Source organism: Struthio camelus, chromosome 30 (genome assembly GCF_040807025.1).
Source record: "Struthio camelus isolate bStrCam1 chromosome 30, bStrCam1.hap1, whole genome shotgun sequence".
Taxonomy (NCBI): Eukaryota; Metazoa; Chordata; class Aves; order Struthioniformes; family Struthionidae; genus Struthio; species Struthio camelus.
In genome coordinates, this window is record NC_090971.1 from 3,696,820 (window position 1) to 3,720,237 (window position 23,418).

The 23,418-nt window shown below is 61.6% G+C and overlaps 1 protein-coding gene across 13 annotated transcripts in view; it reads right to left on the reverse strand.

Moving 5' to 3' along the window:
• The window catches only part of MEF2D (myocyte enhancer factor 2D), a 43,209-nt gene that overhangs the window by 14,549 nt on the left and 5,242 nt on the right, over positions 1-23,418 (reverse strand). For 3 of the 13 annotated variants that reach the window (XM_068922370.1, XM_068922369.1, XM_068922368.1), the window contains exons 1-4: positions 6,935-7,090; positions 6,090-6,437; positions 4,420-4,623; positions 1,100-1,237 (exon numbers count right to left, since the gene is read on the reverse strand). In XM_068922370.1, the coding sequence (XP_068778471.1) occupies positions 1,100-1,237; positions 4,420-4,623; positions 6,090-6,143 (396 nt within the window). In that variant the 5' untranslated portion in view covers positions 6,144-6,437; positions 6,935-7,090. Of the gene's footprint in view, positions 1-1,099; positions 1,238-4,419; positions 4,624-6,089; positions 6,438-6,934; positions 7,230-11,318; positions 11,574-12,281; positions 12,539-13,698; positions 13,721-13,740; positions 14,079-16,428; positions 16,613-20,243; positions 20,435-21,298; positions 21,417-23,418 lie in introns of those variants that run through there. The other 10 variants (XM_068922362.1, XM_068922364.1, XM_068922367.1 and 7 more) reach the window with 9 other exon arrangements.

The window sequence follows — 23,418 nt, forward strand, 5'->3', positions numbered from 1 at the left end:
AGCCCCCCCCTCCACCCCGTCTGCGGCGGGGCGCCCCGGCACGGAGACCCCACCGCCTTTTCCGGAGCGATGCAACAAGGCGCCGCTCGGGGTCACGCTCGCAATCTCGGTAGCCGGCTGAGTCAGTAAAAATAAAGGCGTGGGGATTTCACAAGACCCAGATCTCGAGAAAAGCCAGAGTTTTGCTGGCGTGGGCTTGCAAGGCCAAAAAGGACGGGGGGGGGGGGGCGGGTTTTGGGGAAGGGGTGGGGGTGATCCTTTAGCAACGCTGCATCCAGCCCTCGGAAATTAGCCTGCTTTCTGCTCGTGGCAACATTAATTACGGCTGCCCGCCACTCAAGGCTAATCCCTCCGAAGACGGCTTGCCTGCCTCGCTCCTCTTTGCTCCCTCCGACTGATTTGCAACGCGTTTTTCCAACATCATCCCCCCCCCCCCACCTCTTCCTCCTGCTGCAAATCCCTTTCCGCGCTGTCCTGATGCCACCCGGGAGGTTAAAACCTGCCCGGCTCCCTGCCGCGGCCACCAGCCGCCCCGAGGGGCTCGCTGCGAAAGCCCGAAGCGGCACCGATGCCCCAACGGGGAACGGCGGGGGCCGCGGCTTCGCCCCTTCTCGTGCAAACTCAATCGGGGCCAAACTCCTTTTGGAAGAGGCTGGGGTGGGGGGGTGGGGGGGAAAAAGGGGCTTAAAAAGTGCAAAGGGCAGCGAGCATCGCCGCCGGGGCCAAGGCAGAGCACGGCTCCGAAGCAAAGCCATGCACGAGTGCCCCCGGGCGCCGCGGCGCCGGCGGGGGGGGAAAGGGGGGCTGCAGGCCACCGGCTACTCACTGCGAGCCTGTAACTCTGCATCATTTTATCAAACTCCTCATCAATCTTTTTATATTTCTCCTCCGTCTGCGGGGTCAACGCAAACACTTCGTCCCCTTCCGGGCTCTCGCACTCTCTGTGCTTCTTGTTCAGCGCCTGTTACGTGGCGGGGAGGGGGGGGGACGGGGTTTGGGGTGGGAAATCGAAGAAAAAAAAAAAAAACGGGGGGAAAAACAAAAAAAAAAAAAAAGAACATATAATGAAGGCTTTCCGGCCAGAGCGGGAGGTACTTACACCGTATCGCTTGAACAGTATGTCCAAATCCTCGCTGCCTTTACGGTATTTGTCCTCCATCAAGGGGCTCTGGTCTATGGAGTCATCTCCGTCGGGCTCCGGGCTGTCACAGCCGTTAAAACCTTTCTTTCTTAACGTCTGAAAAGGACAACCGGGAGAGGGTGAGATGCGGGGGGGGAGACGGGACGGGAGAGGGCGGACGCCCCTCGGATGCGCGGAGGCTGCCCCCTTCCCGCAGCGCCCGACCCCGGTCTGTTCGCGCCAGCGCCGAATTTGGCCCCGTACCAGCTCAGACGCGCTTTTTTTTTTTTTTTTTTTCACCTGCAATTAGCACGATGACAAGGAGGGGGAAATAAATCTTAATGATACCTGCTAAAAATAGACAAAATTACCCAGCTTTATTCCAAATACAAAACCAAATAAATATATATATACGTACATATACATATACATACATATATATATATAGCACAAAGCAGCTTAACGGGGAGCCCAGCAGTTACCTATTTAGGCTACGCACGGAGGGGACGACAAAAATCCCTAGCGGGGCTCGGACGAAAAAGTTCCCCTTTCACGTTTGGTAGCCAGTTTGCAGATTGCATTCCGCATGCACATTTAATCATTTTATTTTCAAAATACCAAAAGCAATTAGGCGTCATTATGGAAGCGCCACTTGCCAATTTTTTTTTTTTTTTTTTTTAAGTCAAAGCTACAGAATTTCCTGGAAGTCTTGATCTCTTTTCATGCCAAATTCGGCAAGGTGGAAAAAAAAAAGGGGGGGGGGCCTTGACAATTCTCCCCTTGTCTTCCTAAACAGTAATAAACATTGCTATTTTGAGGCCAAAATATATCCTGGAGAGGCTCTTTAGCTACCTTAAGTGCCGGGAAACGCGAGTTTATAACAGAACAGGCAAAAAACGGTGAAGTTTCGCACAAAGCCTGGTAACGCCCCGGGCGGATTTTGCTCTGTATTTGTACAGCGCCGAGCGCTGCCAAACTTTGCCTCTTCACCGCAGTTCTTAGGAGTCGCTGCAAAAAAAAAAAACCCAAAAAACCAAGAAAAAAGAACCCCAACGCTTTCTCTCACCGCTGAAATCCCTTCCCAGATCGGCTGGGCCTCGCCGAGAGCAGAACGGTTTGGCTCCGCGCCGCCGCCGAGCGGCACCGAAAACCGGATCCGGGCGTTGCGTTTTGGCGGGGTCCAAAATTTCGGACGTGTGGGCGCGCGCCCGCCCGCCCCACGCGCGGGATCTTCACGCTCGCTAATCCGCTGCTGTGATTGGAGCCACGGAGCGGGAGAAGGGTCCTGGCGCGTTTCGGGGAGGGGTCCGCTCGCTCTTGCCCGCCCCCCTCGTTCTTGCCCCTCGTCTAAGCGAAAGCCCCTTCGCCTCCTTCCAGCGGGGAGGTGGTGGCTTTCAACGGGCACCTCCGCGGAGCTGCGTTTCGGCGACCTCCCCGCAAGACCCTGCGCTCCCTCCCGCCCCGGCCACCGAGTCCCACGGGCATGAAAAAAACACCAGGATTTTCCCTGTTATTTTTTTTCCACTTCTGCGAATGCCTTCGCTTGTTTTTAGAAGGGGCCAAAAAAAGTTGCGCGCAGCGGGGAGGGAACGGCTTCGCTTTTTTTTTTTTTTATTGGAAACCGGTTTGGGGGAATTTCTTTTCCGAAACCTTTTGTTTTCCCGAGGCAGATGAGAGATGGAAAGTTGAGGCTTTTTTTTCTTTCTTTCTTTCTTTCTTTCTTTAGAAAGAGTTTTTCCTCCTGCTCTTTCTCCTTCAAAGGCAAAACAGAAAAAACTCATTCCACGGCAGCCAGGGCACCGGCCGGCGGCGATTCGCCCGCGGCAAACGGGGGCTCGCGCCGGCGTCGCGGCAGGACCTCTCGCCTCCGGCTACGACGCTCAGAGGAGACTCCTCGAAGCTGCGGATGCTCTTCGCCGCGGGCGAGCGCCGGCCGTTGCAAAGGGAAACCTTCCCCTTGCAAAGGGGAGCTCTCCTCCGCGCGCCTGCCGACGAGGCTCGCTCGACGCGTCCCCGGCTCCCGCTGTTTCCCACGGCTGCCTTCCCCGTTTTGCAGCTCCCAAGCTCGCGCGCGATGATTTTGGGGGTTTTTCCTCCACCAATACTCCTAAGCAAGGAGAGCAGAGCTTGCGCAGACCCAGAAAAACGCCTCCGGCCGGCTCAGGTCATCATCTTCAGCCGTATTTCCCAAGGTCTATTCTCCCTTTGGGGGGTTTTTTATTTTTTTTTTGGGGGTGTCTAAGAGACTTCTGCCGGAGCTGCTGCCTTGCTGCAGACGGTGATAAGGGCTCTTCCCTCTCGCCAGCCAAACGCGCGCGGAGGGGAAAAAAAAAAATCCCTCGCGGCCGCTGCCGGCCTCCGGCCTGACGCCCCGAAGCGTAAGATTGGATTATCATCACTGTCACCGCGCGGAGCTGCCGAGGTCCCGCGCGCGGAGGGGCTGCCCGGGCGGGCAGCGGTTTGCTGCTCAAGAAAAGAGCTTTTGGGCAACGCAGGCCATCTGCAAGCAGACGCGTGTCGGCGGCTTTTTTTTTGCTTTTTTTTGCCCTTTTTTGCTTTTTTTTTTTTGCTTTTTTTTTTGCTTTTTTTTTTTGCTTTATCCGTCTGGCCGGCGCTGCCTCTGACGGGATCAGGTTTGTAACCCGAGGAGGGCGAGAGCGGCAGCAGGAAACGCAGAGCATGTGAGAGGAAACGCTGCTCGGGCCGGATGCGCTCCGCTTCCCTTAGAGGAGGGAGCCGGAGCTCCGCAGCCCCCCAAGCTCTGGGGCAGTTTGGACGAAGCCCAGGAGCCGCAGCGGCCGCGGCGGCCTCTGCGCCGCGCGCAATCCCTCCCGTCCTGCAAAACGCTCGGTTTCGCCCGCGGCGGCGGGGGGAAACGACAGCGCCGGGGACAAGGATTTGCAGGCGCGGGAAGGGAAGCATCAAGGCAAGCTGGATCTTCGCACTTCGGGGTCCGAAACGCGGCCGGGCGGGAGCGGAGCTCGCCGGCTGGAGGAAGGGACGTGCCTGAGCCCGGCAGGAAGGGTCCGCCGGCGGCAAAAGAACAAAACCCCGGAAAACGCGAGAGCGACCCGGCGCTGCCGGCGAGATGCGCGGAGCCCGGAGCGCTTGGGGTTTTTTCCCCTGCCCAAAACCCGGCCCCAAACAGCACGCGTCCTCGGCCAGCTCCCGCGGGAAGATTTCTCCGACGGCCCCGGGAAAAGCATCCAAAACCGCCTGTGACGCGCCGGGGCCACGCGAACAGCTGCTGGAAGAAAACCGCCCCTCGAGAGGCCGCTTCGCGCGGGCCGCCAGCTCACCTCGATGATGTCCGCGTTGGTCCGGCTCTCGTGGGGCTCGTTGTACTCGGTGTACTTGAGCAGCACCTTGTCCATGTCGGTGCTGGCGTACTGGAACAGCTTGTTGGAGTGGTTGAAGATGATGAGGGCGATCTCGCAGTCGCACAGCACGCTCAGCTCGTAGGCTTTCTTCATCAGGCCGAACTTGCGCTTGGTGAAGGTCACCTGGTGGAGGGGGGGGAGCAAGGAAGCCGAGGAGGATGCGGCCCCGCATCCGCGTCCCGCTCCCGCCCAAAGCCCTGCCCTCGGAGGGGCTTCGAGGAACCGCCGGGAGCGACGCGGCGGACGGAGACGGGGACGGTGACCCCGAGCTCGCCTCGCTCACCTCTCCCGTCCGCCCGGCCGTCCCGCAGCCTCTTTTGGGAGCCTCCGAAGGCCGCCCCCCCCCCCCCCTCCGCGCGCGCGCAGGGATGATTAGCGGCGTTGGGAAGCGCGCGTTTGCCAAATCAAGAGAAAATAACTTTCAGCAAAATCCCCATCTGTCCGGGGGGCTGCGGGTTGCTGGGCTTTTTTTTTTTCCCTCCTTTCCCCCCCCCCCCGAAATCTAATATTGAGGCAGGGGAGAGCTCTCCATCGCCTGCCGCAACAGGCGCGAGAGCGAGGGCCAGATTTGGGCTCCGTCGCCCTCCAGGAGCCCAACGACCCGGCGCCAAACCCCGCGGCGGACGCCGAGGATGCCCGAGGGCGACGACCAAAGGAAACGGAAGACCGGCCGGCGTCACCGCCAAACGGGAAAGAGAGAGACCCCCCCCCCCAAAAAAAAAAACCAAGCCGGAGGGGCTGGGGCTTAGGCGGGCGGCGCTCCTCCTCTCCGAGAATTAACCTGCTAAGTCGGAGAGGGTAATCAAATCCCAGGCTCGAGGGCGTAAGCCGATCACCCAAGGGGTCAGGAAGGAATTACTTGCCCGCCCGGCCCCCCCGGCAGCGGCCGGGGTGGTGGTGGTGGGGGGGGCATTTTTGGCCTGCCGGACCTCACCCCGAATCCGCCCTTTTAATTCCTCTAACGACATTCGCTGACTCTTGCTTGCTCCCTTCCCTCGTTCTCGGCGCCGCGGAGGGGTTTCTTTTTTCGGGATGACCCAGCCCGCTTCCCCCCCCCCCACCCGGCGCCGAAACCCCCCGGAAAGTCCTCTCCAAGCCTCCGCTCCCAGCCTCCTCGACAAACCTCGCTCGCGGAGGGCCGGCACCGAAAACGCCTCCCGCCACGGACACATCCGAGCGTACGGGGCTCGGCTCTCGCACGGGGCGGAACACGGCAAGGGAAAACGCGTAGAATTTTTCAATGGAAAAAGTAAGCGTTTGGGGCTTTTTTTTTTTTTTTTTTTTTGGCGTTCAGAAGAGCGGACGCTCGCCGCCGCTGTTTTTCATTGGACGAACCTCGCGGAAAAAGTCAAATGAAATATATTTTCTGCCAAAAAGAAAAGAAAGAAGGGGAGAAAGGAAGAAAGAAAAAGAAAGAAAGAAAAAGAGAGAAGAAAAACTAACCGAAGAGGATGCTTTCCTCTGGGAAAGCGTTTGGACGGAAAAGCCGCGAGGGATCTTTCCCGCGGCGAGAAAAGGAGGCAGGTCGCGGGCAAGGCGGCAGGGGCCGAGGGGACGGCGCGCGGGGACGGGGCGGGGGGGCCACGAACCTGCCGATTGCGCTCGTCCGTGATCCGCTGGATCTGGATCTTTTTTCTCCCCATCTTCTCCGGAAATCCTCGCCGCGCGGGGACGACTTCGGTGCCGGGGAGGGAGGGGGAAAATAATCCCGTTTTTCAAAACGCTTTCATTAAAGATCGCTTTTTTTTTTTTCCCCCCCTTCTTCTTCTTCCCCCTTCTCCTTTCCTTATTTCCAACGAAAACCAGGAATAAATCCAAAAATATAAAAGCCCAAAAAAAAAAAAAAAAGAGGTCTGGGTGGCTGCTTTCTCAGTTCATGGTACCCTCCTGCGCGGCGGAGTCCAGCGGGGTTGAGCCTTCAGCATCCGCTCGGGAACCTGCAGGGGGGAAAGAGAAAGGCGTGAAAAACACCTTCCCAGCGCGCTTCCCTCGCTGCTCTCGCGAGTTCGGCCCCGGCCCCGACCTCGCTCTCGCCCCGCGGCGCGAAAGCGTCTCCTTAGGCACCGCAGCATCCCCGGCCCCGGGCACCCGCTCCAGCCCCAAAGAGCGGCGAAACGGCCCCGGAAACGGACAACGCGGCTTTCGGGGGCGGCCGGGCAGAGCAGGGCGCGACGCTCGTCGACGAAGGCAACGCGGCAGCGATAAGCCGCCCGAATCGTTATTCCTCCGGGATGCTCCAGAGAAGCGGTGGCTTTTTATTTCCTTCTCCCCCCCTCTCCTCCTTCCTTTTTAATAAAGTCATAAGCAGTCAAGTGGCTGGTGATTAGCTCGGGCAATTTAAACCCGTCGCCAGTTTCTGCACTAATCTTCAGTTTTGAATTTTAAAATGGCTTTATTTGATTACTGAAAAATAATAATAATCAGGCGCAGAAACCTAATTCTGAGGGGCAAAGGGAAGAAAGCTTTAGCAAGAAGCCAAGGCAGCCCCAGATTTTCCTGTTCGGAGCAACAGTCGGATTTGGGTCGTTTCGATCAGTTTTGCGCTCAGCCAGATCTTTCCGTGCAATTCTCCGCTGGGCGCTGCGGCGGGCAACGACCCTATCTCGAGCTAGAAAGAAAAACGAGGGTTCGCGTTTCAGCCCGCTGGCGCCGACAAGGAGACGGCGGCAGGCAAGCGGACGCGGGGGTCCGCCGAGCCCCCGAGCCCGCTTCCGACGGCACCAGCCGCCCGGCTACAAACGAGCCGGCAACGCGCACCGACCCAACGCGCGGGGAGTTTTCACCTAATCCTTGCCATCTGACCCCAACGAGCGGCCGCCTCGGGGGGGGGGGGGGGGGGTTTTGTTTTTTTTTTTTTCCCCCCGCTCGTCCGAGTAGGGATAAAAAAGCAGCGGCCGCTCCGAAACGTGACTCCCTCTCTCCCCCCCGCGCCAGAAGGAAAATCCCCCGGGATATAAACTCGGACCTGGGAAGGGAGGAAAGGATGGATCGGGGAAAAGCGCGGCCGCGCTCCGACCCTCACCCCACCGCCCGCCTCTGAAAACTCATCCTTTTTCTCTTCCCGTTGCCATAGCTCCTCTTGTTTTGGTTAGCGTTTGGGGGTTTATTTTATCGATTTATTTATTTCTGGCGATGTATTTTTAACCCCAGGTATCCTTTCGAGCTTCCTGACCAGGTGGCTCTTTCGGAAAGCCTGACCGCAGCCCCGCGGTTCGGGGCCGCACCTGCAAGCCCCAGCGAGCTGCAGAGACGCCCTCGGCGCTGCGCGTCAAGCACCTAAACCCCTTTTAAAATCCGGGGTGTTTCTAGCCAGCGTGACATCCCCGAGCTTTAAATTCCCTTTACCCGCCCGACCCGCCTCTGAGACGGCGGTTTAGCTCTCCTTCGCCGGCTCCGCTCGGGAAACGAGCCTTATCGAGCCCCGTTTTGCTTTTGCGGGCGCCGGGAGCCCGATCCATCCGAGACCCTGGAGAATCTCGGCGGGGCTCCGTCCGTTCCCTCTTCCCCGGGAGCAGGCAGGGAGCGATACCCGTCTCCATAGTGACTATCACCACGCAACCGCTCGCTGAGCATCTTCCCCTGCGCCCGAGGTGACACTTTTTTTTTTTTCCTAACCCCCCCCCACCTCTTTTTTTTTTTTTTTCCCCCCCCAGTTTGGTACAACCGGATGCACTTTAAAAAAAAAAAAAAAACCACAAAACCCATGCCGGGGCGTAGGATCAGCCCTGCCGGCTCACCGGGAGAGGCGCAATAGGAATTTGGGGCTCACGGGAGCTGGGCTCCCTTCGCTCCTCGGCCGGTCCTTCGCTGGCTCCGTGCCTCAGTTTCTCTGTGAAACGGGCGCAAACCCCAAAGGCGGTTTGGGAAAAGCCGAGCCGGGGTGGGAAAGCGGCGCCTGGACACTTCGGGGAGGAGACGGTCGCGCTCGATCCCAGGCGAGGCGCCGGGACGGAGGCAGCCGCCGCGGACGCGAGCGGCGGGGAGCTGCCGCATCCCTCCCTCCCTCCTGCCCCCTGCCCTCCCGCGCGCGCTTACACAAGGATGACTATCACAGCAATTAGCAGACGTGCCAATTAAACCCAAGCAGGTGCTGGTTAACTCTGTGCTGAGTAATTCATACCCGGCTCCCAGTAAATTGCTTTAAATTGGAGAGACGGGCGAGGGAGCGGAGTTAGCATTTTGCAAATGGGGGAAGAAAGAGGGAGCGAAGCAGCAGCTCAGCTGGGATATGTTTTTACAAAACAAGGGATTTTGGGGGGGGGGGGCTGAAGCCGCAGCTCCGAGAGCCGGGATAGCTCTTCCATACTTTTTATTTCCGGATATTTTGACTGGTTACGTGCATTTCTACGCTATTTTACCTAATTCTCAATGTTTGGCACCGCGTGAGCATCGTTTCTTAACCTGTCACCGCTCTGCTTCCCCGAAACAGCCCCGTGGCCCCCCACGAGCAAGCAGGGGCGCTTGCAAATCTCACATCCGCTTTCTGTGGCCGTTCAGCCAGTTTTTTAAACGCGCTTTTGCCGCGTCCCCCCTTTTAGTCGCCCCCCCTTAGCGAAGTTCGGCGCAGCCTTCAAACCCCACCTGGAAAAGCCCTGGGATCTCAGCAGAGCGTCGGCCGCCCGGCCGGTAAAGGGCAGATCAAAAATGCAAATCCAAAAGACTTAAGAATAGGAAAATAAATGCATCTTTTCCCCCCCCAAAAAAAAAAAAAAAGAGCAGAGCAGCGGCTCGAGCATCCCCCCGCTGGCGCCGCGTCCCCCCGGGCCGGCAACGGTTCAAAGCCGGCGGCGTCCCGCGGCGCTGGGCTCCCGTTTCTCCGGGGTACGGGTACAGCTCCAGCGACCCCTCGAAGGCGAGCGCTGAACGGCTCTTCTGCCCTTCCTGTTTCCTTTCGCGCCGGGCTTGCCTTTTGCGACTTAGTTGTTGCTTTGGGTTTGTTTTTTTTTGTTTTTTTTTCATCTTTTTCAACACATCCTCCGGGCCGACGCCGAGGACTTTTAATTTCCGCCGGCCCGAGGGCACCCAGCGGCTCCGACCGGACCCGGCGAGGCGGGCGCGCGGAGCAAACGAGTTTCCTAAAGCCCCGCGAGCGACGAGGCCGGGCGGGCGGGCGCGTGTGCGAGCGTGCGTGCACGCACCTGCATGCACGAGCGTGCACGAGCGTGCACGAGCGTGCACACGCGCGCGCACGGTCCCCTGCTTCCCCAGCCCCGCTGTAGCCCGCCGCGCCGCCCGCCCCGGCTCAGCATCGCTTTAGCACCCCCGTTATCTACAAACCGAGATCAAAACCACACAAACGCGCTCGAGCCTCCTCCAAAGCTTCTGTTCTGGTTTCAGGGCGATGCTATCTGGGTTCCTGCGCCGAGGCTCCAGCTGCGGCGGCCGGGGGGGGGCGGCGGGCGGGCGGGCGCCGCAGCCAACCTCGGAGGAAACGCGGCCCCGCGCGGACCCCCCCTCTCGGGGCGGGGGGCTGCGGTTCGCCGGGATTTCGGCCCAAGCAGCAGCAGCAGCTTGCGCCCTTCTGCAGGTACCGGCCCGCCGGCTGCAGGTACCAACCTCGGGAGGCTCCGGAGAGAAGAATCGAGGTTGGATTCAATGAGGTCCCCCCCCGAGGAATCCGAAAAGATGCATGTATTCCTGACCCAGATTCAGGCGCTCGCCGGAGGAAAGCAGATGCCAAGCGCGCAGCCAGCTCTGCTGAGCTGTAACAAAACCACAGGCCGTGCCAAGAGCCACAGCGTCCGCGGGGGAAAAAAAGGGGGAAAAAAAAAAAAAGACGAGCGCAGCCCTTAAACGATGCCGGGGAAGGAGCCGGGGGCAAAGGGAGCAGGTCGAGGCGCGGAGCCCCCCCCTGCCAGGCTCAATCCGCCCCGGTGCAATGGGGCAGCGCTTGCTTTTTTTTTTTTTTTGGTTTTGGCAAGGGGACGGCGAGCTGCCGCGGCGCCGCGCTCGGCCGGCCCCCGGGACGTCCCGCCGCGTCCCTGAGCCGAGGCCGGAGCTATTTGCAACCCGAAGCTCGACGTCGACGCACGTCCTGCCCGCGTCCGGCGGCGGCTTCGGCTACCTGGCGACCAGGAGGTTTTAATGCGACAGAGGAGAAAGTCGCCTCGTTACATTTAAAAACGAAAAACAGAAGAAAAGAGGGAGAAGAGAAGGAGAGCGGGCAGCGTTCGGGGCCGCATGCTGCACCCGTGACCCAGATGGAAACCGGGGGGCTGCCGAAACCTGTCCCCCCCCCCCCCGCCCCGGCGGCAGGAGCCAAAGCAGGTCTCGCTGCGGACCGGGACCCGGCGCCGAGGCTACGGGGACGGAGGCGGTTTGGGGACGCCGGCGGCGTTTCGCTTTGAGCTTTCGCTTCTGTGGCGCGCGGGAAACCGGAGGGCGAAATGCAAAACCGAGGGGGCAGGAAGGGGCGGCGAGGAGACGCACAGGAAAAGCACGCCGAGCGCCGGGGCCTGAAAGTCCCCGAAACGCGATGCGCCCCGGCGGGGGGGGGGGGGGCGCGGAGCCCACCGCCAGCTCCGGCACAAGCGAGATCCGCTCCGGAGGAAAGTTAGGGGCTCCCCGACAAGGGGGGCCGGGGATCCCCCCCCCATCAAGCCTGCACCCCCCCCAATGTGGGTTTTACCCGGGGCAGGCGGCCGGGGCGGGGGGGGGGGGGAACTCCGCCGGCGCCCCGACGCCAGGGGGATGGGAGTCGGTGAGCGGACCAGCGCCCGGCAGCTCCAAAGCCGGAACGGAAAGCGGTCCCTACGCCGACCCGCTCCGCTAACAGGTTTGCGCGCCCCAAAATAAAAAATAAAACATAAATAACCTACTTTTCCGCCTTAAATGCTGCTCACGCGCGGAGCTCGCTGCAGCTGGAAACCGGCCGCCGGACAACGCTATTTCTTTCTCTCCCTCCCCCCTTCGAATAAAGGGAACTAGGGGGCCCACGCGGGCCGCTGCCGGTTTCGGGATCGTCTCAGAGCCGTACGGGACGCGCAGCCCGGCCGCCGGCGCAAACTCCCCTCGGGAAAGCGTCGGGCAGCTGCCGCGGGAAGGACGCTGCTGGGCGCCCGCTGCCTCTCCGTCGCGGGAGCCGGCGGCCCTAGCGCTCTTTGGGTTTGTAAAGTTGGGGGGGGGGATCCTCAGGCGAGCCACATCCCCCCCCGCCCCCAGCCCCGTGCCTCAGTTTCCCCCTCTCTTTGCACAGCCGATCTTTTCCAGGCAAAAAATTCCCGCTTCCCTCCACGCCAACCGTCCACGTAGCCCGGGGGGGGCGGGGGAAAAAAGCAACGGGGCCCGACGGAGCGTTTTTAACCGCAAATGCATGGGGAGGGTGGAAAAAAAAAAAAAAAAGCAGCAAATTTGCTCGGAAGATGTTGCATGGGGAGCAAAAAGTGTGGGGGGGGGGCGAGCCTGGAGGCCGCAGCGACCCCGGGGGCCGGCGCTAGATAAGGGCGCTAAAAACGGCACCGGGCGCTGCAAGCCGATGGGCGCAGGGCCGGCGGTGGGGGGGGGGTGCTGTTTATTTGGCAAGAAACCCCGCGCCGGGCTGCAAAAAGAAATAATGATATAATTAAAAAAATAAATAAATAAAGCGTGCACGCTTGCAAAAAAGAAAATAAATAAGGAGGGAAAAGGAGCTGGTAGGGGGGGAAATGCAAGGAGAGCAGCCGGGCTGGCAGGGTTTAAAGCCCCGGCTGCTTTAACCAAAAAAAAACAAAAAACAAAACAAAAAAAACCCCCCAGAAGTTGCTAATTTTAACTCGCCGGTGGAAAGAGTGAGAGGTACTTACAGGAGCCGGGGCGGCTGCGTCCTGCTCCGCGGCCGCCGGCGGCGAGGCGGCAACTGTCCCCGATCCGTCACTGCCAGCGGCCAGGGCCCCCCGCGCCGGCGCCCGGCTAAAGGGCAGAGGCAGATGCAAAAGCAGAGGGAGGTGGTTAAGCGCGGCGGGGCCGGACGCCGTGCCCCGGCGGTGGCATCGCTCGAGGCGCGTCCCCCGGTGTCCCCAAGCACCAACGGAGACGCGCGGGATGCTCTCCGGCGGCGGGAACCTTTTCCCCTCCGGGGGAAGGAGGACGAGAAGGGGGGCAAAGAGGGACGCGGGCCGGGGGCCGCGCCAAGCGAAGACGAGGGCGGCGAGGAAGAGGAGGAAGGAGAGCCGGGACGCCGCCGCCCTCCCGTCCCGCTACGCGGGCTCGCGCATCTCCGGCTACCCGCCGGGGGGACAAACGACGACGTTTTTGCACCCGCTGCACGCAGGGGAAACTGAGGCACGGCGGCGGCGAGCACCCGACCCCAAACTTGCCCCCCCCCCCCACTCCGGCTGGGCCACGAGACGAGGCGGCGGGAGAAGCGTCACCTTGCAAACCGCGCCGGGGCGGGCGTCGAGCCCCGAGGGGCGAGCCCGCTCCCCCCGCGCCGCCCTGCAAAGCTTTGGGGTCAGCGCGCTGCTCCTCCCGCCACGACGAGCTCCCTCCCCGGGCGCGATGGCTGCAAGCCCAGGCGCCCGCCGCCGCGGACCTTCGCCTCCCTTAAAGCCACCGCGAGCTGCATCAACTTCCCCGCCGGCCCGCGGCGCGACAGCTGGTACCGAAATGTCACCTACTGTTTACGAGCACCGCGGCCCCCCGACAGCAAAAATGTCAGCGGCTGTTTATTTAAAGCAGCCCGGCTCGCGTCCTTAAGGGCGCAAAGCGCACCGGGAGCGATCCCTACCCTCGGCCAACCCCCCCCCCCCCCCCCCCCCACTGCCGAAGCGGCCGGCGGCGTTTCTCGCGACCGACGGACCAAGCGCCGGGGCCGCGCAGCCAGCTCGGGCTGCAAAAGCCGCGTTTTTACTCTTCTGGCGCTTGTCCTGCCTCGTCCGGCAGCCGCAGGCGGCTGGGGACCCCGGTCCCCCCCCCCCCCCCCCCCCCGGCTACGGGAGCTCGGAGACACTGGCAAGCTCGCTGGGACGCTGAAGACGAGCGATAAATTAACCTGGCGTTTCGGCGGCGGGCTGGCAGATCCCGCCGGCAGGCTGAGACCCGTCCAGAACTCATGACACGCGCCGGGCTGCCCAGCCCGAACAACGGGGCCGGCGGTACCGAGGCTTCAGATCGTATCACCGTCTCCTCGAGAGAGCTAGAAACCCTGCGGAGAGGAGCACGGGGGCCGGCCACCCGTCGCCGGCTCCGTCTCGCGTCAAGCCTTCCAGTTCCCGAACTTGCCCGGATGGGTGGTCGAGTCCTCCGGGACCCGGCCTCACTCACGGGATATTGAACGTGGCAGGTGGGCTCCGAGAGGGAAACGCGGGCGGCTGCTGGCGCCTCCCTTCTCCCAGGGCTCCGCCGGCAGCGCAGCAGGCGGGATGCTAAGGACGAGGCGGAAAGGACCGGGCACCTCCGTTAGCAGAGCCACCGCGAGGCAACTAAGCGGCTGCTTCCCGGGACGGCTCCGATTCCTCCCCCCCCACCAGCCCGGGGGCCGCGGCAACCTCCGAAATCGGGGCAAGAATCGGATCGGGGAGGGACGGAGCGTTTCCGGTCCCTTTCGGGATCCGACGCGGAGCCCAAAAGGCCAAGGCGGAGGCGCAGATTGCCGAGGGGGAAGAGCAGCCTCGCCGCAATCTCTCCTTCCCTTTTTCTTTTTCTTTTTTCCGGCGTTTCCTCTAGCAACGGGCCCCGGGGGGCCGCAAACATTTGGGCTCCAAACCCAAACTTCCCCCTAGGGTGGGGGAAGCAACCTAAAAAACCAGCAGCTGGGGTCCCGGCAGCGTCAAAGCCACAACGCCGGCAGCAGCCAAAAGCCAGGTTTTCTCCCTTTCCGTCCCGGCAAACGGACGGAGCCCCTCGGCCCGCTGCTCCGCGGCCACCGGGAACCTCCCTGGGGCTCATCAGGGTCCGACGAGCCTCTGGCGGTTTCTTTTTTTTTTTTTTTTTTTGGGGGGGGGGGTTTCCCTGGCTTGCCACCAATATGCGGGAAAAACCCGCCCAGATCGTCTCTGCAGGCAGGGGAGGGGGGGGGGCGCACGTTTGGGAGCTGCCGCCTCCGGCCGGGCTGTTGGATGCGACGAGTGCTCCCCGGGCTCAGCAGGTGGGCAGGGTGGTCCCCGGGCCGGCGCTCCCCACCAGGGCTCGGCCACGGCGGGCCAGGGGGCGGCACGCGTGACCGTTGGAGCCGCCGAGTTTCGCTCTCGCCGGCTGACTTCCCCCTTCGGCACCGGCGAGGCAGAAGCGAAAGCGCCAGCTGGGTGGACGCGGGCGCCGGGGAGGGCTGGGACCCCCGCGCGGGGCTTGGGCTCTTTGCAAACCCCTCTGCCAGCCCGGCGTGGGCACCACCCGGCTCCCTCCCGCCGCACCCGCAGCATCCCACTGCACCCGCAACATCCCGCAGCATCCCGGCTGCACCCGCAGCATCAGCATCCCGCTGCCCCGCAGCATCCCTGCCGCATCCCGCCGCAGCATCCTTGCTGCACCCGCAGCATCCCGCAGCATCCCTGCCGCATCCCGCCGCACCCGCAGCATCCCTGCCGCATCCCGCCGCAGCATCCTTGCTGCACCCGCAGCATCCCGCAGCATCCCGCCGCACCCGCTGCATCCCTGCCACATCCCGCCGCCCCGCAGCATCCTTGCTGCACCCGCAGCATCCCGGCTGCACCCGCAGCATCCCGCAGCATCCCTGCCGCATCCTGCCGCACCCGCAGCATCTCTGCCGCATCCCGCCGCCCCGCAGCATCCCGGCTGCACCCGCAGCATCCCGGCTGCACCCACAGCCCCGCAGCATCCTTGCTGCACCCGCAGCATCCCGCAGCTTCCCTGCCGCATCCTGCCGCACCCGCAGCATCCCTGCCACATCCCGCCGCCCCGCAGCATCCTTGCTGCACCCGCAGCATCCCGGCTGCACCCGCAGCCCCGCAGCATCCTTGCTGCACCTGCAGCATCCCGCAGCATCCCTGCCGCATCCCGCCGCCCCGCAGCATCTCTGCCGCATCCCGCCGCCCCGCAGCATCCTTGCTGCACCCGCAGCATCCCACTGCTGCCCAGCATCCCTGCCGCCGCGCAGCATCAGCATCCCGCAGCATTCCGCCGCCCCGCAGCATCCCTGCTGCATCCCACCGCCCCGCAGCATCCCTGCCGCCACGCAGCATCCCACTGCATCCCACCGCCCCGCAGCATCCCTGCCGCCGCGCAGCATCCCGCTACCCCACAGCATCCCTGCCGCACCCACAGCATCCCACCGCACCCGCAGCATCCCGCTGCCCCGCAGCATCCCGCCACACCCGCAGCATCCCTGCTGCACCTGCAGCATCAGCATCCCGCAGCATCCCGCCGCCCCACAGCATCCCACCGCACCCGCAGCATCCCTGCTGCACCCGCAGCATCAGCATCCTGCCGCCTCACAGCATCCCTGCTGCACCCGCAGCATCCCGCCGCATACCACCGCCGCGCAGCATCCCTGCCGCCACGCAGCATCCCACCGCACCCGCTGCATCCCTGTCGCACCCGTTGCATCCCACAACATCCCTGCCGCACCTGCAGCATCCCTGCCGCACCCGCAGCATCCCGCTGCATCCCGCCGCCCCACAGCATCCTTGCTGCACCCGCAGCATCCCGCTGCATCCCGCCGTCCCGCAGCATCCCTGCTGCACCTGCAGCACCCCCGCCGCCCCATCTCCCCAGCCGAGGATAAAGATGCTCGGCTTGCCCCCAGGCCGGAGCCCGCCGCTTTTCCCGGCTCCCCGCGGCGCATTAAGGGTTTTCAAGGCCCTCGGGGGTGAACGTGACGTCACGCCGCCGCTGGTTTTCCTGCAGGAGTGCGGCCAACAACACCACGCGTACCCGCGGCGCCCGAGCCGAGGCTCGGATTTGCAATTCCCCTGCTCTGGCCCAAAACAAAAATTTAAAGTATAAATTGCAATTCCCACCTCCCGCAAAAAAATAAAAAATAAAAAAACCTACGCCCGGCAGCTTTCCGATGGAGGAAACGCCGCTAGCCGCTCGGCCCCCGCTTGCCCCGACCGCCCGGCCATCCCGGATTTCCGAAAAAAAAATCCCTCCTTTCCGCTGTTTTGCGCTGCTCGAGCGCGGCAATCCCGGCTCGGCGGGTCCAAACTCCAGGGCTGGCGGCGAGACCGCGCCGGCCGGGGCGGAGGCTCGGCGGGAGGAAGGAGGAGGAAGGACAAAGTCACGGCGGGGGGGGGGGGGGAGGGAGAAAAAACACAAGAATAATAGTAATTCTAAGACGAACCGCTTCCTGCAAAGAAACGGGTGCAAACCAGCCCCATCCCGCCGCGCGCCCCTCGCTTTTCCGTCTCGCGCCGGCCGCTTTCCCCGGCAGTCGGGACGCGCCGCTGCGCCGGGCAGGAAAATCTCAGCCCGGCTTCGTGGGCCCTCGTTGGATGCCGGGAGCTTTTTTCTTTTTAAACTGCTTGTAAGGGCGATTTGCAAAGAGGAAAGAAAAAGGACCTGAACTACTCGGTGTCTTTGGTGTTTTCGGTTTTGCTTTTTCCCCGCCCCTTAAAACCCCAGCTTCAGGGTCCTCTAATTTAAAGCAAAATTCAGATTTAAAAGGGAAGGAAAGAAAGGGGGAGGAAAGAAAAAAAAAAAGTCTCTCCGGCCTAGGAGCCAATTAAAACAAACGGAAAGTGTTTTGCTTTTTAATCTCCTGCTTTTTTTTTTTTTCCTCTTTTTTTAACGCTAATCTCTTCTGCCGGCGAACCCGCCGGCCGGCCGGTTATCAGCGGCGCGCGCAGACGGCGCTGCAGGACCAGACCCGCGCCCGGCGCTCTTGCATCTTACTGATCCCGGCTTTTTCTCAGAATTAGTGCGCGGCGGTAGAGAAACAACATCAGAGCTTTTGGAAACTCTTTAACTGGGGGATTTTGCTGCACTTCTGGCTCTCCGTTTTCTGAAGAAGGGAGTTTTAGGTTTTAAAACGACTCTTTTTCGCTTTGAGTTTTTAGTGGGTCGGCGCAGGAGGAGGAGGATTTATTGCTCCTTGCAGCCCTGAAGGGACCCACATCCAATTAAAAAAAAAAAAAAAAAACAGTAATTTGGTATAATACAAAATCTCCCCTCGTCTTGCGCTGTCCGAGCCCTCTCCCTCCCGGGGTCCCGGAGCCCGCGGGAACGTCTCGCAGCAAGCCAAAAACTTCTTTTTTAAAAAAAGATCTTTTTTTTTTTTTTTTTTTTTCAATGCAACCGGACTAACTGAGCCCTGCAAGAGCCAGAGCGGGGAAGGAAGCGGCCGGGCGCCATCGCCCGACCCCAGAAATTAACGGCGCAGGGAAAAAGTCGCTGTTCGCCCCGTTCCTTATCCGCTCGGAAACGGCGCCGCTTTCCCAGCTGCGAAGGCAGCGCCGTTCCCAAGCACGTCGGAAAAGCCACGACCTCTCTCCGGGATGGGAGAGCGCCCGGCGGCGGCGAGCCAGCGCTAATTATAGGCGCGGGAAAAGGGGAAGAGAGGCACCGGGAAAAGCTCGGCCGGGGCGCGGAGGGCGGCCAAAGCCCCTCTCCCGAAATCGGGAGGGTAGAGGGGAAAGCCTTAAAAAAAAAAAAAAAAAAAAGAGGCAACTTTATGGCCGTTCATTAGAGCCGCGTTGCTCAATCTGGAAAACAAAACGAAAACTAAAGAAACCCCACCTAATTTTATTTTTTTTTGGGGAGGGAGGAGGAGGAGGAGGAAGGGGAAGCTCAGGAACCCTCTGGCCCGCCGCAGCGGTTTTCGTTTTCAGCCAGCTCAAGCCGAGTTTAGCCGGGGGCGAAGGCTCGCGAAGGCGCGGGCGGGAGCTTCTCCGCTTTTGCTTTCTCGCGCCCCGGCAGCTCGCCGTCGGGAGGGGGCGGTTTCGCCGCCCTCTCTCCGTTACCGGCGCGTTTCCCGCCGCTCCGGGGCGGCGTCCGCTCGACGCCGCCGCTCTTCCCTCCGAGGGCGCAGGCGTCCCCGCGGAAAGGGCGAGAGGGAAGGATGCAAATTCCCGGCCGTGCCGCCCCGGCGCAGCGGGAGCCCGGCGAGGAATCCGCTCCGGGCGCCCCGTCGCCCCCGATGCCCTTTTTAAGGCTCCCGCGAGCTCGCTTGCTCGCCCGGCTTAAAAACCGCTCTTTTTCGACCCAAGTTGCTTTCGGGAAGCTCAGCCGAAAAGCAAACACGCTAAGGAAAACCCAGCCTCAATGCAAAGGCACCTCAGGCCCGTCGGAGGGTATCCCCCCCCCATCCCGCCGCCCCGAGCCGCACGGCCGCGTCCCCGCGCGGAGGGGACGGCAAAGCAAGGGAAAACGGCGCGCAGGTTCCCGCGGTGCCGGGCGCCCCGCGGGCGGCAACGCTGCGCCTAACTCTAAGCCGTCACCGGATAACAAGCTCGCAACGAGATCCTAATGAAGGATTAGTCAAATGCAGTTTAAAGAGATTAAGGCCGGGCACAGCACCGAAAGGTGGGGGGGTTTTTGTTTTTTTTGTTTTTCCCCCCCCCCCCCATCCCCGATAGCGGCGCAGGCTCAGATTCCCACGCCCGCGCCGGCCCCCCCGGCTATCGGAGGCGACGGCCGATTTGGGAATCGCCCCGCGGCACGGCTCCCCCCCCCAAACCCCCTTCCCGTGGCACGGGAACGGCCGGTCGCTTCCGAAAAACTCCCCCTAAATTTCGGCAGAAGGCGTAAAACGGCCGGAAGGTGGGGAGGGCCAGGCAAACGGCAGGGCATCAGCCGAGCGGCCACGGCGGAGACTACAAAACAAATCAAGTGAAGATGTTTGGAGCGGATCCAGATGTTTACCAGTGACGCACGCGGAGGTATAAATAATGATCTGGTAGGAATTTGGTTCACAGGCCTCTCGCCCTTATCTAATCAGATCCCGCACCGGCGCGGCCCCGGCCCCCCTCCCCGCTCCCAAGTCTTGAGAAAACCAGATACAAAAAGAGCAATCTCTAGGAACATCGATTCAATCCCGTTAATCACTGGACGGTCGGACCGGAGCTGCCAGGGCTCAAATCTCGTCTCGGCGGAGCGGGAGGGAGGTGGTTTTCTGCTCCCACCCCGGCGAAACCCTCCGAGGGGCAGCGGCTTCACCGCCGTCGTCCCCGGGGTTTGCAAGGAGCCGGGGGCAAAGCGAACAAAAGCGGCGTTTTTTGCCGTTTGCGGAGCCCGGTCGCCGGCGTCGGGGGCTCGAACGCCGCCGTTCCCGCGCTTCACGTTTTCCCCGGGGGATGCGGATGCAGAAGGGGCGGTCGTGCCAAATTTCTTTTTTTTTTTTTCCCCGCTCGAGTCTTCAAACCCGCCGGTGCCAAATTTGGGCTAAAACAGCACCGACGCGCAGGCTAGCTAAGCTGAGAGCCGCAGGCGCAGCAATCGACCGTCGCTTCCGCCAAAGATCCCGGCCGGCTGCTCCGGCCGAACGGGCGGCCCGCGGGGAGCGCAGCCGCCATCGTTGCCCCTGTGCTGGAACGGGACCTCGGCGTAAATGAAAATCAGCTGCCTAAAATACACCCGCAAACCAAAACCTCCCTCGCCAGGCTGCGAGTTACCTTCTGCCAGCCGAGCGCACGAGCCAACCGCACCGCCGCTGCAATTGCCTAAAAATAAACGGGCCGCAAACTCTAAAGAAGTCAGCGCCGGCTGTCGGGGAGGGGAGACGAACCCGTCGGAAGGAAAGATAAAAAAACGCCATAAAGCCGCGCGTCCCAGCCGCGACGGCGAGCGACGCCGGCGGATGGGGCGTCTCGGAGCACCGCGCGGCAATTTCGGGGAGCGGACGGGGACCGAAATCAGCGCCGGGAACTTACGGAGGAAATCGGTCGCCCGGCTCCAACGAGTAGGCTGCTCGTCCCTACTGGTGGGAAAGCCTATAAAGCTCTAATAAAGAAAAATTATTTAAAAAAAAAAAAAAAATGCCCTCCCATTTTATGCCCCACCACGGCCGCCGCCGCCGCCTTTTCCCCGGATTGCGAAACGGAGAGGGCAGCCGGGCCTTGGATCTGCAGCGTTTCTGAGTTCCTACCGAGTCTGGGCTTCCTGCCACCAGCAACAGCGGCTCTGGGGGTGTGGAAAAAGGGAGGCAAAAAAAAAAAAAAAAAGTCCTGTTTATTTTGGGGGATGAGAGAGAAAACTTGCAATGCACAAACCGGGAAGGGGGGGGAGGCGGGGAGCGGGTTTCTGGCTTTCCTGCGGCGCGCTCCGCGAGAGAAAGACTTTTGCTCAAAAAGCCCGGATTTGCGGTGGGAACGCTCAGCTCGCCGAGGACGGTCTTTCCCGGGGTGCAAACGATCTCCGAGAGGAGCCGGCGCTTCCCGGGGCGGCCGGCTCCCCGCCGACCCCTCGGCCAGGGCGGCAGCCGGCCGGCGATTCCTCCGGCAGCTACCCAAAACGCTCTCCCCGTTTGTCTCCCGCTTTTCCCAAAATCCAGGTTTTGCAAAGCCGGGGTGGCCCGAGCGAGGCCAGCAAGGGCGCGCGGCTGCGGCACCCGTGGGTGCGCCCGCCGCGGCCCCCCGCTAATAAGAATTACCCAAAACGCGCGGGAAGAAAAGCCTGCTCCAGCCGTGACCCAGATTCCCCTCCTGCCTGAGCCCTCAATGAAGTCATAATCCTCGGAGGGTTTTTGGTCCTTCTTTTCCCTTTTTTTTTTTTTTTTAAATACATCCCTGAGCGTTGCCGTGGAAACGACGGTGATGCTATAATTTCAGCATTATAGACTTCAGCGCCGGAGCAGGATGGAGGAGCAGGTTGAGAAATGGATGAGCCGAACTGGCGAGGCATTAAGATAAATAAATAAATATATATATATTTTAAAAAAAAGCAACACGTTAGCTTATTTAGCAGATACTGGCGGAGCAGGGCTTACCCCTAGCGAAAGAAATCCAACTGGTGCAACTGGTGCTTGGGAGTTTTCAGGCGGCCCGCTGCCCCGCAGGGCTGGAGCTCCCGCGAGGTCGGGGCAACGGGGCAAACGGGGAAAAAAGCGCATGCAAAACCGCACCAAGCCGTCGCGGCGTTTCCACCTCCCCGCCTGCGTCCCTTCCCGCCCGGCCCCCGAAACGGCACCGGCGCGGGTGGGAAATTTCCGAAAGATGCACAAATAAAAAGCAGCTCGTGCACAAACAGCCCTGCGTAAACACGGCCCAACGGCCCGTGACCGCGAGGGAGGCAAGCTGCCGCCGCGCTCACGGGGTCCGAAAAGGAAACCCGAAAGCCCCTGGGGACGCCGTGCCCTCAGGCGCCCCACGCCACGCTCGCCCACGCCAGCGGGGAGGAGAGAAAAGCGCGCTCTGCTCCGGTGCGCAGCACCTGGGGCGCGAGCATCGGCTGGCACCCAGCGCCTCTCCGGCGCTGCAGCCCTGCACGGCGCGAGAAAGCCCGGCCGGGGCAAGCGGGAGTCATGCGAGTTCCCACGCCGGAGTCGCGGCACCGGCCGCCCGGATGGAAGTGTCTCCGGTGCTGGTAAACGCTCGGAAAAAACAAAAAAAAAAAAAAAAAATCAGTTGGGCAAACACTCGGGAGGGGGAAAAAATAAAAGGGAAAAAAAAAAAAAAATCACAGCGCGGCACTGCCAAAAATGGGAAAGCCAGCGGTGCAACCGGGGCTCGCACCGGGTTTTCCCGTGCTGCAGCCCCTCGGGGCGACGGCCCATTTGCAGCAGGCCGGGACCATCTTGGGTAACCTCAGGGAGGGGAAGAAAAAAAAAAAAAAAAAAAAAAAAGAAAACCCCAAATCTCAGCGTTTCGCTTCAGTTCCTGAACGGGCACCAAACCCCAAACAGCCAGCCGGACCCGTCAGCCCTGGTGGCATCGGGGGCACGCTCACGAGTGCCCCGAGCTCCACATTTAGCCTCAAAGGTGATTTGTCTTAGAGGAGCTAAAACCAAATCGGCATTTGCATAACAAAAAGACCCTTGTTTGCTGCGTGCAATATTGCAGCTAGAACATATGCAAAGCCGCCTTCCTCCCTCGCCGCGCTGAACATCCCCCAAAGCGATGCGGGACCCGCGGCGGCCGGTCCTCCTTGCCGGAAAGGGCAACGCGAGAGCATCCGCCCTCAGAGCGCCTTTCCGACCTCCGCCGCCAAGAAAACGCCTGAAAACTCTGCTTGCTAAAACGTACCGCCGCTTTCGCCCTTCGAAACTCCAAGGGAAAAGCAATTCTTCCCTTCCGAGCCGGAGGCGCCCCGTCCCCTGCTCCTTCTGCAAACCGCCGGAGCAGAGCGGGCTCGATTCACGCGCGCCCGCGGGAGAAGCCAGCCCGAACCCGGTGCGATCGCGGCACCAAGCGAGCGGGCAGCCGGGCAGCACGCGAAAGCCCCCGCGGCGCCGACGTCCCAGCGGCCGGACGCCTCCCCTCCAGCCCTTTGGTCGGATGCTATTTTGGAAAGCCCCGCTCGGAGGAAAGAGGCTGGGGATTAACCCGGCGCGCCCCAACCCACCCTCGTCCAGATGTTGCCCAGCTGCTCGGGCCGGGGCTCAACGCCGAGCGCCCGCCAGCCCCCGCGTACCTGCGAACGCGGCCCCTCCTCGGCCGGCCGGGCGGCTGCAACCCCGGGACGGCAGCGCCGACGAGCTGCGGCTGCCGGCACCGAGAGCGCGCTTGCAGGCGGCCGGGAAGCTGTTTTATCGCGGCGTTCGGTAAAGCCGAGCTCTCCCGATCTGCAGGCAAACGCCCGGTTTCCTCCCGGCCTCGGGATAAACCATCCTTGTTTCTCTTCGGCACCGAGCTTCGCAGAACATCCTCAACGCACCGAGCACGGGGGCGCTTTTAGGTGCTACCCTCACCCCTTGCAATATATAAACCCCTTGCAATATATAAACCCCTTGCAATATATAAACCCCTTGCAATATAAATCCACCCTCAATATCTCGACTTTCAGATCCAAATAGCGGCAGGACCCGACCCCAAGAGTTTCGCCACCAAACAGGCGAGAAACTTCCCACCAAGGGCACGTCCGACCCCGCTGCAAAGGGGTCCGGCACTG